Source organism: Diabrotica virgifera, chromosome 1 (genome assembly GCF_917563875.1).
Source record: "Diabrotica virgifera virgifera chromosome 1, PGI_DIABVI_V3a".
Taxonomy (NCBI): Eukaryota; Metazoa; Arthropoda; class Insecta; order Coleoptera; family Chrysomelidae; genus Diabrotica; species Diabrotica virgifera.
This window is the reverse complement of record NC_065443.1, coordinates 65,677,941-65,691,765: the sequence shown is the minus strand read 5'-3', so window position 1 is coordinate 65,691,765 and position 13,825 is coordinate 65,677,941. Positions and strand designations below refer to the sequence as shown.

Sequence of the window (13,825 nt, the reverse complement as noted above, 5' to 3'; positions counted from 1 at the left end):
CTCTCTTATCCCACCACTTCGTCTCGCTGCATTGCTCAGTGTCGGCCTAAAAGCCTTCGAAGATGGAGGTCCAAGGTCGGAGGTCGGTTAATTACAAAATGAATTTTACCTATTAACATTCATCGTCAGTTAATCGAACTTTATGGATAGAAGTGCATATCTATTCAATATGTTCGCAAATGGTGTAGAGGACTCAGTAAAGGCCGAACGGAGGAATTAACGGTGAATCTAAAAGCCTTCCGCTCCGATATTCGATTTCAAAAATATTGAAATATCTTAGTGGCAATTAATTTTTTTTTCTTTACCCGTGTCGAGTCCATTACTCGTATGCACGCCAATGATGAATATAAAATCCTTAATTGTGTGGCAAATAACGCGCAATAACTACCTCTTAAAACCAACCGAGTTTCATTTGAATATATCGTTCATTTGTATAATATTAAATAATAAAAAACCGGTTTCAGGGTAATAAATAAATAATTAGTTTGTAAGAAAAATTTCAACGCCCCGTATCTCGGAGAAAATAGCTTTTGCGAGTATACGTTTATATAGCAAACTGTCATTATTTTTCATGCAGAATCACTCCCTGAAGTTAGTTGCACATATCAGGGGCTTGTAGGAGTAAAGGCGAACCCGAAAAATGGTCATTTCAAAAACAGTCTTATCTTCCTCACATACTTTTAAAGAACCCACAGGCTTTCGTTGCGTTACCGTTCAAGGTTTGCCCCTTCTCCTCTGTTAACGCGCCGGTGTTTCTGTAATTCTGTAGCTTAGTAGCTTTAATTGGTGAAATACAGTGAGATACAGAAGACGAAGAAACCGTAGACGATGAAAATCAAGTTGAATTCAATTGAAGCTTTCTTTGTGAATTTTATTAAAAACACTAGGGATGTTTATTTTGATAGACTAAAAAGTATCAAACCTCTTTTTTTTTATTTCATAAAAATGTTGCACAATCCTCTTAAATTTTTAAGATCTACCTGAATGATTTCCATACCCTAGGAAAAGATTTGCATAATAGTAGAGAAACTAAATTTGCATACAGTTTATTGTATTTTGTAATTTTTATTAGTACTTGGCCATAAATTTTCCGCTTACAAAGGCACCTTTCTTTAATCTGTTCAACGCTTCTGAGAAAAGATTGTAGTGATGAGCCGATGTACCGATAGAACGTAACACCAACAAAGACCATATTATTTACAAAGTGAATATAAGGCGCCAATAAGAAGGATTATTATATTAATTTTACAAGTTAATACTTAATTATATCAATTTACTATTTTAGTTGGGAACAAGCCGTAAAATTAAAATAATAATTCCCAAGATTTACACGTTTTATTCACTTTGTAAAGATTTTTTGTCGGTATTTTAATACAGATTATACACCGTATCCCTCAGTAGACCGCACGCTATTCGCGGTGTGCAAGTACTTGGAAGGGAAACGAGAAACGACCGTGCGCGAGTCGCGTAGAAATATTGCAACTATCTTAAATAATTCATATTGTCAATTGAAATTGTCCAATTGACGTATATTTCATACCTCTTGTCATTGAAGCAGAAAAATTATATATTGCTCCACAATATTGATATGATATGCAATTATTATATAAAGGTAAATTTAATTAATTGTATTTTGCTTGCAGTACTGCATTTTAATAACTAATTTTATTTACTACATACAATTGTTTACGTTTGCATAACATAACCTGCATCTTATTTTTTCTTCTTATTATTTTTTTGGACTATGGCCTTGACAATTATCCAGCAACCAGGACTAATATAATTGGCCAATATAATTAAAAGTGCGAATAAAAGTACAGAGCGTAGAAATAGAGGTCGCTTTGCCGAACTTGCACGGTCCCAATAGTAGAAATGCGACGATAAACCGCATAATCTAGTAGCATCACTTGTTCGTCCTTACTATTGTAACATGTTTGTCAACTTTAACTCAGTTTTCCTGAAACATCGTTTTTGCAGTTCGCCCTTACTCCTCCAAGCTCCTGATATTTACTAACACCCTGCGGATATTAACCAAATATGCATTATTCAAATGGACCAAAAACCGACAATTTGACCCTCTGTGACTCACAAACAATTGAGTTCTGAGTCTTGAGGGAATGAGAACTTTTGATCAGCATGACCAAAGCTATCTGTGTGCAAAGTTTCAGCCAATTTAACTGAAATCCCTTTTACATAAGAAAAGGACTGGTTCCCTTTTTTTTAGGCGTTTTTAGTTAACATTAATATTAAAATTACTAAAGTTTTGTTTCAATAGTCTTACTTGTTCTTATTCGCTGCTCATGATCTGCAATCCTATTTTTAAATTTTTTAAAGAAATTAAATTTCAAAAAAATATATACAGTGCACAGATTCTAAAGGTGTCGTTGGGGATGGCATCTATGCGAAGTATTATAGTCGGTGTATGAGAGAGAAAGTATTCGAAATAATGAAATAACAAATAATATAAAATTTGTTATTTCATTATTTCCAATACTTTCTCGTATACCGACTAGAATTCTGGGCATAGATACCATCCCCCAAGCCCACGGGCACCTTTAGAATCTGTACACTGCAACTTATTGTATTCTCTGGTAAGTCTTATAAACGCATTTTGCTTTTGTTGAGTTATATAAGTATTTTCAACCAGTCACGCGTTTTTAACGTATTTTTGCACTAAGGTATTGTGAATTCTGTAAGTATCTTTATTTCAGTTTTTTTCCTTTTTGTTAGTCATGAAGTTTGTTGTCTTGAAGTTTATTTTTCTCCATTGGTCTTTCTGTACAGACTTTTTATTTAAAATTTTTGTATTTATTTGCCAATTTTTCGCAAAGTTAATTGCCGGGGATCCAAAACTTAAAAACCGCTATATGCAACAATTATGCTATTTTGAACAGCCAATGTTAATTTTCTAGTACATAACTCGGAAAATTACATATAAAATTTGTTCTTGGGAAAAGTTGAAAGCTTTTTTTTCTTTTTTTTTAAATATTCACATTGAGCTTTTGAAATGTTATTTTAATACTTTTAAATATTGCAAACGATTGCAAATCGCAATAATAACTAAATAAAGTATGCAGCAAAATAAACAGTACTGAAATGAATATTTCAATGTTTATGATTATTTATATATTTGGTATCCATGGTAAATTATTCACGACGACGTTTCCGATAAAACAGATGTTAAGGATGTCCTCTGACATAAAAAATCTTTAATTCTAGTCCGCAATTCCGGAATGTGACTCCTTCAGCATTCCCCATATGTACCCATCAGGTGGCGTTAGGTCTGGTGGAAAATCACTGTCACGCGAAATAAGGCGATCTCCAAAATGATCGCACAGTATTAGAAGAGACTCCTTGGTCGTGTAACAGGTTGCCCTGTCCTGCTGAAACCAATGTTGATTTTAAGCTTGGACCGGTTTCGCGACTTTTTTCGTATTTCCGAAAATGGTACTCCACGATTTAGGATGGGCAGCGTATGGCAAACTAAGAGACGTGTTCAAGGAAAACATCCCAATAAAGCTAAAAAGAAAAGCATTTAACCAGTGCGTACTTCCGATGCTTACTTATGGAGCTGAAACACTGACATTGACTAAAACATCAATAAGAAAATTACAAGTACCACAACGAAAAATAGAAAGATTCATGCTTGCACTAACTTTGAGAGACATAATACGAAATGATGAGTTTCGGCGAAGAACTGGAGCGGAAGACATCATAAAACGCGTTACGAAGTTGAAGTGGAAATGGTCAGGACACGTCGCAAGACAGAGAGATAACAGATGGGCAAAAAAGATTTTAGAGGGGCGGCCAAGGGCAGACAAGCGAAGTGGTGGAAGACCACCTACCAGATGGACCGACGACATTAAGAGAATAGCGACAAACTGGATTGCAGCTGCGTAGGACAGAGAACGGTGGAGACATTTTGAGGAGGACAGTGGACAAATTTGGCTGTGTGATGATGATACTCCACGATACAAATTTTTTCTGCAAAACTAAGAACCATCCAGAAGTTCTTAACATTAACATGATATTCATATCCATATTTAGATCATATTTTTTTTAATGCCAAAAATATAAAAATGAAACATCGATTTATTCAACAGCTACATAGACTTAAGATTCCAGCTCCGTTTAATATCCTTAGTATCTTAGCTAATGGACAAGAGAGTATGTATAATGCATTGGTGATGTTTCTGTCACGTACCAAAATAGTTTTGTAGTGTCAAGTATTAAAAGTATATGTGTATGTATATAGATAAAATTTGGTGAGCAACTTGGACAGTCCATAGCAAGGCAGCTTTCGAATTGAGTAGGGAGCCGCGGAAGAAAAAACTTGCTATGGAACTTTGAGGACCTCACCGTCTTGTTTATTATTATTCTTACATTATTATACTTATATTATTGTTATTAAATTTATGTAGATCACTTTTGAACACACCTATGATGTTGAAAGGAAGCTATAATTAGCTTACTTTAGCTTAGTACCATCTTTTTTGTAGACCAAATTTTTGTAGATCACTTTTGAACACACCCATGATGTTGAAAGGAAGCTATAATTAGCTTACCTTAGCTTAGTACCATCTTTTTATTTTCAGTACTTAAATTACGTCTCAACAGTTACTGCTGAACTAATTTTTCTTCGTTATTGATATTTTATGGACTTACGGTCTTTAAATATTTATTCTTCTTGATATAGTAGTCATGTTGTGACTGGCTGATTGACATAAAGTCCATACAAAAAAAAAACGTTATAACGACTCCGGTATGTTTCGGCGGATGACACCTACAAGTTTGAGGCATACGCATTTCAGTACTGTTTACTAGTATATTTTATTATGAGTAAGACAGTGCTACCCGCGTGATTTTTTTCTTCCAATTTGTTGGTAGATGTGTTTGTAAATGTCATTCCAGGCAGCAGTTGAATGTAGATCGTTAACTGCGTTATTTGAAACAGGTGAAATGTCCGTGGTGTTGTAGATACAGTAAACCCTCCGTTAACCGAAATATCGTTTAACCGAAAGACCGACAGTTTCAATAATTTCGTCAATAAAAATTAATTTTTTATGGCAAAACAGAAACAGTTCCACGAGGAAAAATTTCCTGTAGTTGGCTATATACCATTTATTACAAAAAACCATAAAATCCTTTATAAAAGGTATATTTGTTAAAATCCCTATACAGGGCTACATCAAGAACATAACTAGTTTTCAATCGGTTGGCCGATCATCATCAATGTTTGCCTAAAATGTGTATAACTTGATAAAATGATCTACATATAACTTTTAAAATCGTAGTCAAAATTTTAAATACTTTGCATCATTTTATCAGGTTATACACATTTTAGGCAAACACTGATGATGATCGGTCAGCCGATTGAAAACTAGTTATGTTCTTGATGTAGCCCTGTATAGGGATTTTAACAAATATACCTTTTATAAAGGATTTTATGTTTTTTTTTTTAGAAACAATTCGATGTTAATTTGTCAACATCCTCAACGTTGCTCGATCATTACGAAATCACCTCATAGTATCTTTTAATACCAACTATAACGGAGTATACTATGTAATTTGATACAAGAAGAATACAAAAAACAATGTTCTTTTCAACCGAAATTCTTGTTATCCGAACCCAATTATTTCGGTTAACGGAGGTTTTATTGTAGAAGAAAATCGAGTATCTTCATCCTCTTCAGCTTTTCCCTTTTCAGCGGTCGCTGTTCATTTCTTTTCCTCGCCACTCATTTTTCTTTGGCACACTCTGTAGATATATTTCCATATATTTTCAAGCTGGTCTTTATTATTATTCAAATCCTTAGTTTCCTCACTGGATTTTTTTTAGCTGTAGTTATTTTTGTTATTTTCATTATTTGAAGTAAATTTTTCGCTTATTTCTGGGCGATTTTGATTTATTTTATACAATTAACAATCAAAAATTGATGAATTTACTGGGTAACTGCCAAAAAATGATTTAATGTATCATGTAATTTAATAAATAAAAATATACAGGAAAATGATTATCCGTATGTTGTGATTTGTGTACATGTACTAAACTACATGTATCTAATACATACTAATAAATACCATTTGTAGATACCAATACGAGGTTGACCGCATTAAAGAGGCTGTGAGGCAGAAGAACCTCGCAAGAAGAGGCCCAGCAGCCACAATCGCCAAACCAATCAGGGCAGGGCAACACAACACGGTTAACGTAGCTGGTAACCCCGTCATTAGAACTGGAGGCATCAACATGGCCAACAGATCGACCGACGACCAGAAACGTAGGTCTGTTATTGGTGGAGATAAAGGTCAGTATAGCAGACGGTAGATTGTAGAATTGTATATTACCAAGGTAATATAGACTTCTTCTTCTTACAGTGCCTATCCGTTCCAGATGTTGGAGATCAGCATGGCTATCCTAACTTTTCTTTGCTGCTATTTGGAATATTCCGGTTGTCGATGTATTTAACCAGTTTCTCAAGTTTTGAAGCCAAGATATTTTTCTTCTCCCTGGTCCTCTCATTCCAAATACCTTGTTCTGAAGGAATTGCAACAAGCTATATATCTGTTAATTTCTCATAACTTTGATGGTGTTAATAATCTCACATTTCTTGTCCAATCTACGTAGGACCTCAACATTAGCCACACGATCCACCAACGAAATTCTTAAAATGCGTCTGTAACACCACATCTCGAATGCCTCGAGTTTTCTTAAAGAAGCTTCAGAAAGTGTCCAGGTCTCTACTCCGTATAATAACGTAGAAAATACATAGTACACAGCATCTGGTGATAGAGATTTTGGTACCAAGTGGTAAATCGTGAGTTCCGAAAAGAGACTTCATCATTATGAAAGCTGATATCGATTTTCTTATGCGTTATTTTATATTACAAGAGTGGTCCCATTGGCTGTTTATGTTGGTACCACGGTATGTGTAGCTGATCACTCTGTCAATTGCTTGTTGGTTAACCAAAAACCGTGTATTCAATATTTCGCGTTTACTAACTACTATGTACTTTTTTTGTATTAAGTCTATGTTCTCTACTTATATCTGATATGCTCGATATTATTCTTTGCAAACCATATATTCTATCTGTAAAGACTTCTGCGTCGTCGGCATATCTAATGTTGTTTAGACACACTCCGTTGACTAATACGCCTTCCAGTAGTTCTCGCAGTGCTTGCTCGAAGATATGTTCAGATATATTAAATAATACCGGGAACACAATGCATCCTTGTCTCACTCCTCTATCTATGGAGACTGCCTTTGTCAATTGGTCGTCCACTTTAATGTTGACAGTTTGGCTATAATATAAATTATATATGATTCTCAAGTCTCTATCATTTAATCCCGCTTCTTTCAAAATGTTATGAGCTTATCATGTTTTACTCTATCAAACGCCTTTTTGTAGTCTTCTTCTTCTTCTTCTTCTTCTTCCTTCTTGTATGTAAATTGTTTAAGTTATCGCACCATCTTTTTCTTGGTCTGTCAATACTTTTTCGTCCATTTGGTGACTTATCTCGTGCTATTCGTACTATCTTATCCTCTGCTATTCTACTAATGTGTTCGTTCCACTCCTGTTTCCGTTTTGTCACCCATCCATTTTTGTCTTCTACATTGCATGATCTTCGTATGTTTTCGCTTCTCCCCCTATCCAACAGACTTTTCCCTGATATTCGTCGGAGTATTTTTATCTCTGTTGTTTCTAGTAGTCGTCTCGTTTTAGATGTGTCAGGTCTTGTCTCCGCCGTGTATATCTAATTGCTGCTTTATAGATTCTTGCTTTTGTGTCTTAGAGAGTTAATGTGTGTTAATGTTTGGAGATCGTCTTCTCTCTCGGCGATTATTGCGGCGTGCGTCGTCTGCATAACATAATATTTGCATTTCTTTGTCCCCCATTCTGTAACCATGACCTTTACGTACTGCTTCTATTATTTGGTCCATTATTATATTAAAGAGCAGTGGGCTTAATGAGTCACCTTGTCTGACTCCGCTTTGTACTGGTATAAACTGCGTTAGTTTTCCATTTATCTTTGCCTGTATTCGATTATGAAAATTGATGTTTTAGATGGTTTGTAAATATTGATTGGTATGTTTCTTCTATACTCTGTACGCTCTGAGCTTCGCTGGTGTCGCTCCTAGCGGATTACTAATTCAACTTTCACCGGTAATTTTTAAATTTATTATTTAATTGTTATCGCTTAATATTTACAACGCAAAAAAGTAATTAAATTGTAATCGATTTTTTAAGATTTTGCTAATCATTTTGACGTTTTATTGATAAAGTATGAATTTCTTACTTCGGATACTTTCACAATTATCGTGTAGATGGCGCTAAGATTAATAGATTAATTATAATTACATATTACGGAACATTAAAAAAACTTAAATTCAGTATTTAAAACGTAAGTATATTTAAGGTAAAAATATATACCACAGCTTTGACCAACTAATATTTTTTATAATTAATGTTTTTAATTTTAATTTTAAATTAATCACTTTCACATTTGTGTCAAATTTCCGGTAAACGTTTACAGACTTGTCACTACTGGCGCTCGCGAATTTGTAAATATGCCCTCTACGTACGAGCTCACAGCGTATACAGTAAATGTAAGACGTCTTCGACTTGGATGCGATCGAAAGCCTTTGTCAGGTCTATAAAACATATATTTGTAGTCAATAAACAAATATACACGCCGCAGTTGACATCCCTGCATCTCTACATCCCTACAGTCGGAAAAATGAAAGATTACCCATGAACGATCACATCAATCACTAATTTTGTATTTACTGTCTTTTTTTTCTATAAATACCAAACGTTTGTTATAGAAAAAGACAGCAAATACAAAATAAGTGATTGATGTGATCGTTCATGGATAATCTTTCATTTTTCCGACTGTATAGTCGGCATACGTTTAGTTTTCTGGATGTTAATCAGAAGTCAGATATTTTCTGCGGCATTTTTGATACGTGTGAAAGCTTCAACTGCTTCATTTAGGGTTCTTCCAATGATTACGATATCATCAGCGTATCCCACTATTTGCAGACTACGGGTATATATCGAACTTATTAAGTTTATTCCTAAATCGTTCATAACTTTTTCTAACGCTTCTAAATAAACGTTTTTAATATTATTGTTTACTTCCTCCCCACTAAAACCACTATACACTGACCAAATTAAAAAAAACATAATGGAAGTGTCCGGATTTTTTTACCAGGAGTGTATATTTTTTTATCATTTTTCAACAAAATACAGTAGACTCTCTCTATAACGAACACGGTTATTACGAGGTTTCGCTTATAACGAGGTACACTAGATGTCCCATGAAATTCCTATTGAACGGTAACACCTCTATAACGAGGCATATGTGGTTATAACAAGGAAAAATGAAATCGTAGAATATGTATCTTTACCTGCTTTTTGCGCTGTAATGGCTATAAATAAATACCCAACTGCTTGTATACAGAAATACCCAACTGCTTGTATACAGAAATCCCCAACATATGTGTGGTTATCGAGGGTAGTGCTGTAATAAAATCCACCGCCTATAATAAACTTCTTCCTGTTCTGTTTATCTATCGACCGATAGTGAATATTGTAAGAAAATTTACAATTTATGATGGCGATGCCTTATTGTTGAGGAAACAATATTTAGCATCTTATATTGCTCCGAATGGCTTCACTATAGGAAGTTATGTTTTAGAAAACTATATACAGTGCTAGTAAAAAGTCCGTACCCCCCTCGTATCTTTTTAACGGTTATACCTTTAATAATGAAATTTGGAGGGAGGAAATAAACGGACGTATGATTCTTAACTAGTCATGACAGGTGACGTAATTATGACAGATGACTTTACAGCGTCACTGTGACAGATAATTTTAAATGGGACCTTATGGCAAGTGATACCTCGTTTGAAAGGTATTGAAAATACCTATTCAGTCATACTAATTTTGTTTGAGTTTAAGCTAATTTTGATGAATAAATGAAATAAATCTGTGGTGCTAAGGCAAAACCCGATATGTCAAAAAACGTGATTTTGCAGCAGATGAGTTTAAAAGTTCGCGGTGTTGTTGTAATAGTGGACATAACGGAAACTAATTTTATTATCTACTTATTACATGGATGTGTTTAGCCATGTAGGGTTTTGCCATCATATTCTTCATCGCTCAATGTACATATTGGCATTAAAAACTAAAAATCGATAATTTTTGACATATCGAGGTTTGCCTTAGTACCACAGAAATATGAAATTGTAGTTTCGCATTTAATTAATAAAAATTCAAAATTCCTCATATGATTACTTGCCAAAAAGGTTGACGTTAACGTAAAAACTACTGGAGAATTGAAAAACGTCAACTTTTTTGACAAAAAAAAACATAGGCGGACATTTGAATTTTTATTAATTAAATGCGAAACTACAATACTATATTTATTTAAATTATTCACCAAAATCAAAATCAACTAAAACCCAAAAAAGTTTGTATGACTGAATAGGTATTTTGAATACCTTTCAAACGAGGTATCACTTGCCATAAAGTCCCATTTAAAATTATCGGTCACAGTGGCTCTGTAACGTCATCTGTTACTATTATGTCACCTGTCATGACTAGTTAAGAAGCTTAAGTCCGTTTATTTCCTCCCTCCAAATTTCACTATTATAGGTATAACCGTTCAAAAGATACGAGGGTGGGTACGGACTTTTGACTAGCACTGTATTCATATTATGTATGCGCAATATTATTAATGTCTGATATAACGAGATCCGCTTATAACGAGGTAATTAGTCTGCCATTTCAATTCTCGTTATAGAGGGAGTCTACTGTATTGGTTTTTAATACCGGCCCATGTTTCGTTGTAAACACGTATCTACATATTTAGTTTAGCTAATAAATTGTTTTGTTTTTTCAGATTGAGTCGCCAGCCATCTTGTCAGGTGCTTGAGACGTTTTTAGTAAGCAAAATCCATAAAACTGTAATACCAAAAATATTGCCGATACTTCGCGCGAGTCTGTCGCCAGCAGTTTTTGGAACAGACAAGAAAAAAAATTGCTCCTCCAGACTCGCTCTTCAATGTGCTTACAGCTTAGATATTTCTGTAGTATAAGGTGCACTTCATTGCATTGAAAATGAAACAAATTAATCGAGTATTGTAACAGATTGTTGGCAAATTGTTTTAATAAATCGTTCATTTTTTGTTTTCGATCACTTCTAGCTTCCTGTCGAATTAAGTGTTAACACTAAAAAACAATTTGCTTGCTGTTTTATCCTTAAAACGTTGCAACGTTTACGGCGATTTTTTGAGTTAGGTAATTCTAATTTTTGTACCGCGTTTTTAATTTAACTGAAGGTACTAGAATAATAAGGCCTTAAAGGACCAATCTTTGTTTAATCTAGGAAATTTTTGTTTTTCTTTGTGATTCGATTTAGTTTAATTTTACGAATTTTTTTCCCAGTGTGTAATTCTAATTGAATTAGTTACACTTAAACACATAAAATGAATAAATATAGTTAGTGAAACTGTTTTATTTTATAAATGTACTATTAATTTTTCATTTCGATGAAGCATCCATAAAACTAGGTTGTGTTCGCACATGTATTTCCTAACTAAGATCAAAGGAGAGTAAATTAAATGTAACGTTAGTTGCGTTTTATCAGCTTCAAGGCGTGGTTTGATCTTCACCAAAACAAGACAATTTTAAAGATTTTTTAGTACTCAGAAAATAGAGCCATGAAAAAGAACTTAAAGATTGATGGTGGTGAATGGATTCTAACTCATCTGGTACTTGTGATGCAGTGTGAGTGCTATCCGAGGAATGGGTGTTATCCGATGATAATCGTACCCTCATAAATTGCATAAAAAAAAACCTAACAAAATCTCTTTAAAAAAATATGAATATCTCCTAAGAATATCTAGGAGCCTTGAACACGCGCCAACTTTTTTTAAGAGTTACTACTGTGGCTACTTTTTCAAATTTTAAAATCTCTAGAAAACAAAAAAATCTTTTTCATAAAATTTTTGTCTCAAATATAAAATGTCACTAAATCGTAAAATTGCTATTTGTGAACCAGTGTAATGTATTTTCCCCAGTAGATCCTGTAATGTTTTTTATAACATTTTTTAAACATATAGTTTCTTTTTACTAGAACGAATACAATATAATACTATAATATATCTTAATAAATATTAAGAATAATTTTTAGTTACTATTTAGAGCCTACTGTAGAGCTTCTTTGGGTCGGAGTCCTTGCTTCAACATGAATTTTGCTCGCTCACCTTTTTCGGTTCTTGTTAAATTTCATCACGGTTTTTATTTCTTTCTTTCCTAGTCCATTCTTCTCTTACAAGAAGCTAGATAATGGATGGTCTCCTCTGGCATGGCCCCGGGAAAAGGTTGGAAACCTACCTATTCAGCTTACCTCACAGAATTAGCGATCACAATCTACACATCAAGTCCCACAGATCCCGAAGGAGATCCTTCTTCTTACATTGGTGAAAACAGTGTGTCATAAAACAATTACATTCTAATTGGATTGTCAATTAAATAGGAGATTTACGTTGAATGATCTTAATGTTATAATCATTTATAAAGAATTTTTTTCTGTGTTTATAAAAATATTTAAAATCTGTTCAAGTCCAAGAAAAAAGACTCATAAACAGTTACACGTGAACAGGACTTGATCTTAGTCTCCTACTCACTCTACCGTCACTTTACGATCCCTGGATCAATAAATATTCCAAATTGTATACCACAGTCAACCAGTGGTTGTCTGTGGTATACAACCAGTCTGTGGTCAACCAATCGACCACAGTCAGTGTCCATGACATAGAAATATGTTAAATGTGTTGCACAAACCGGATGATAGATGGTGACGTGAAGATTTATGCTATTCACGAGCTAGACGATTCGAAATTTTGTTACAATAATATTAATTCTTATATTTACCATTTATGCTGGTAGTATATAATTCTGAGGCTATAATATAACTTCGATACCTGACTAAAAGCGACAGTTTTAACGGCAGTAATTAAGTAAATCGATGCAGTAGCCACATGAATCGGAATAAATAAAATATCAAAATATTGTAGAATATTTGGTCAGGGGCTGGCAGTGTCAATACGAAGGTTCGGCTTCACAAGTATAACTAAAATAAAACAAACTAACATAATAAGTAAAAATAATTTTCAATATTCTTCCAAATCTTTTCAACTCCCAATCAATCCATCTCTAAAAGTAATTTATTGAATATTTTTATAAGATTGGTCCTGAAAACCTTCAAAAAAGAAAATCCCTAAATTAGTATCGTAATTGATAGTATGTTGGCACTCCTAGTTCTGTTGTCGATCACTTAGCTAAATTTTTTAGACAAATTATTGTAAAAAGTGTTTTAACCGAAATGCAAGTGAATATCCATTTTGATATGGTTTTAATATTTAGTGTATATTTATTTCAGACGAGTATTCCTACAATTATTTTCAAGTGGACGTTTTGACTTTTTTCAATTTATATTTGATGCTTTAGTAGTAAAAGTATGTTAAAATTATTTTGTATATCATTTTTGTGAATAATTAAAAAATGTATTTTAATTTATTAATAAAACACTGACAACTGCTGTTTCTAAGTATTCATATATATTTTTTTAATAATTAACGGCATTCATTAAGGTGTCTTTCTCAAGTGAAGTATTTTAGAGAATGTGGAGCTATTTACATGATTAAATGCTACATCTGGTCAGTCCTCTTGTATGGTGTCGAAGCATGGACATTAAAAATATCCACCATTAACCGATTGGAGGCCTTTGAAATGTGGCTGCACAGACGTATTCTGA

At 33.7% G+C, this 13,825-nt stretch overlaps 1 protein-coding gene and 1 long non-coding RNA gene across 2 annotated transcripts in view; both read left to right on the top strand.

The window, feature by feature from the left end:
* Positions 1 to 11,191, top strand: part of LOC114332282 (kinesin heavy chain) — a 175,808-nt gene extending 164,617 nt beyond the window's left edge. Inside the window, exons 15-16 of the mRNA XM_028282059.2 lie at positions 6,091 to 6,305; positions 10,907 to 11,191. Coding sequence (XP_028137860.1) covers positions 6,091 to 6,305; positions 10,907 to 10,911 — 220 coding nt within the window. The 3' untranslated portion in view covers positions 10,912 to 11,191. The remainder of the gene's footprint in view (positions 1 to 6,090; positions 6,306 to 10,906) is intronic.
* The window catches only part of LOC126888616 (uncharacterized), a 558,932-nt gene that overhangs the window by 537,850 nt on the left and 7,257 nt on the right, over positions 1 to 13,825 (top strand). The gene's annotated exons all lie outside the window — the stretch shown is intronic.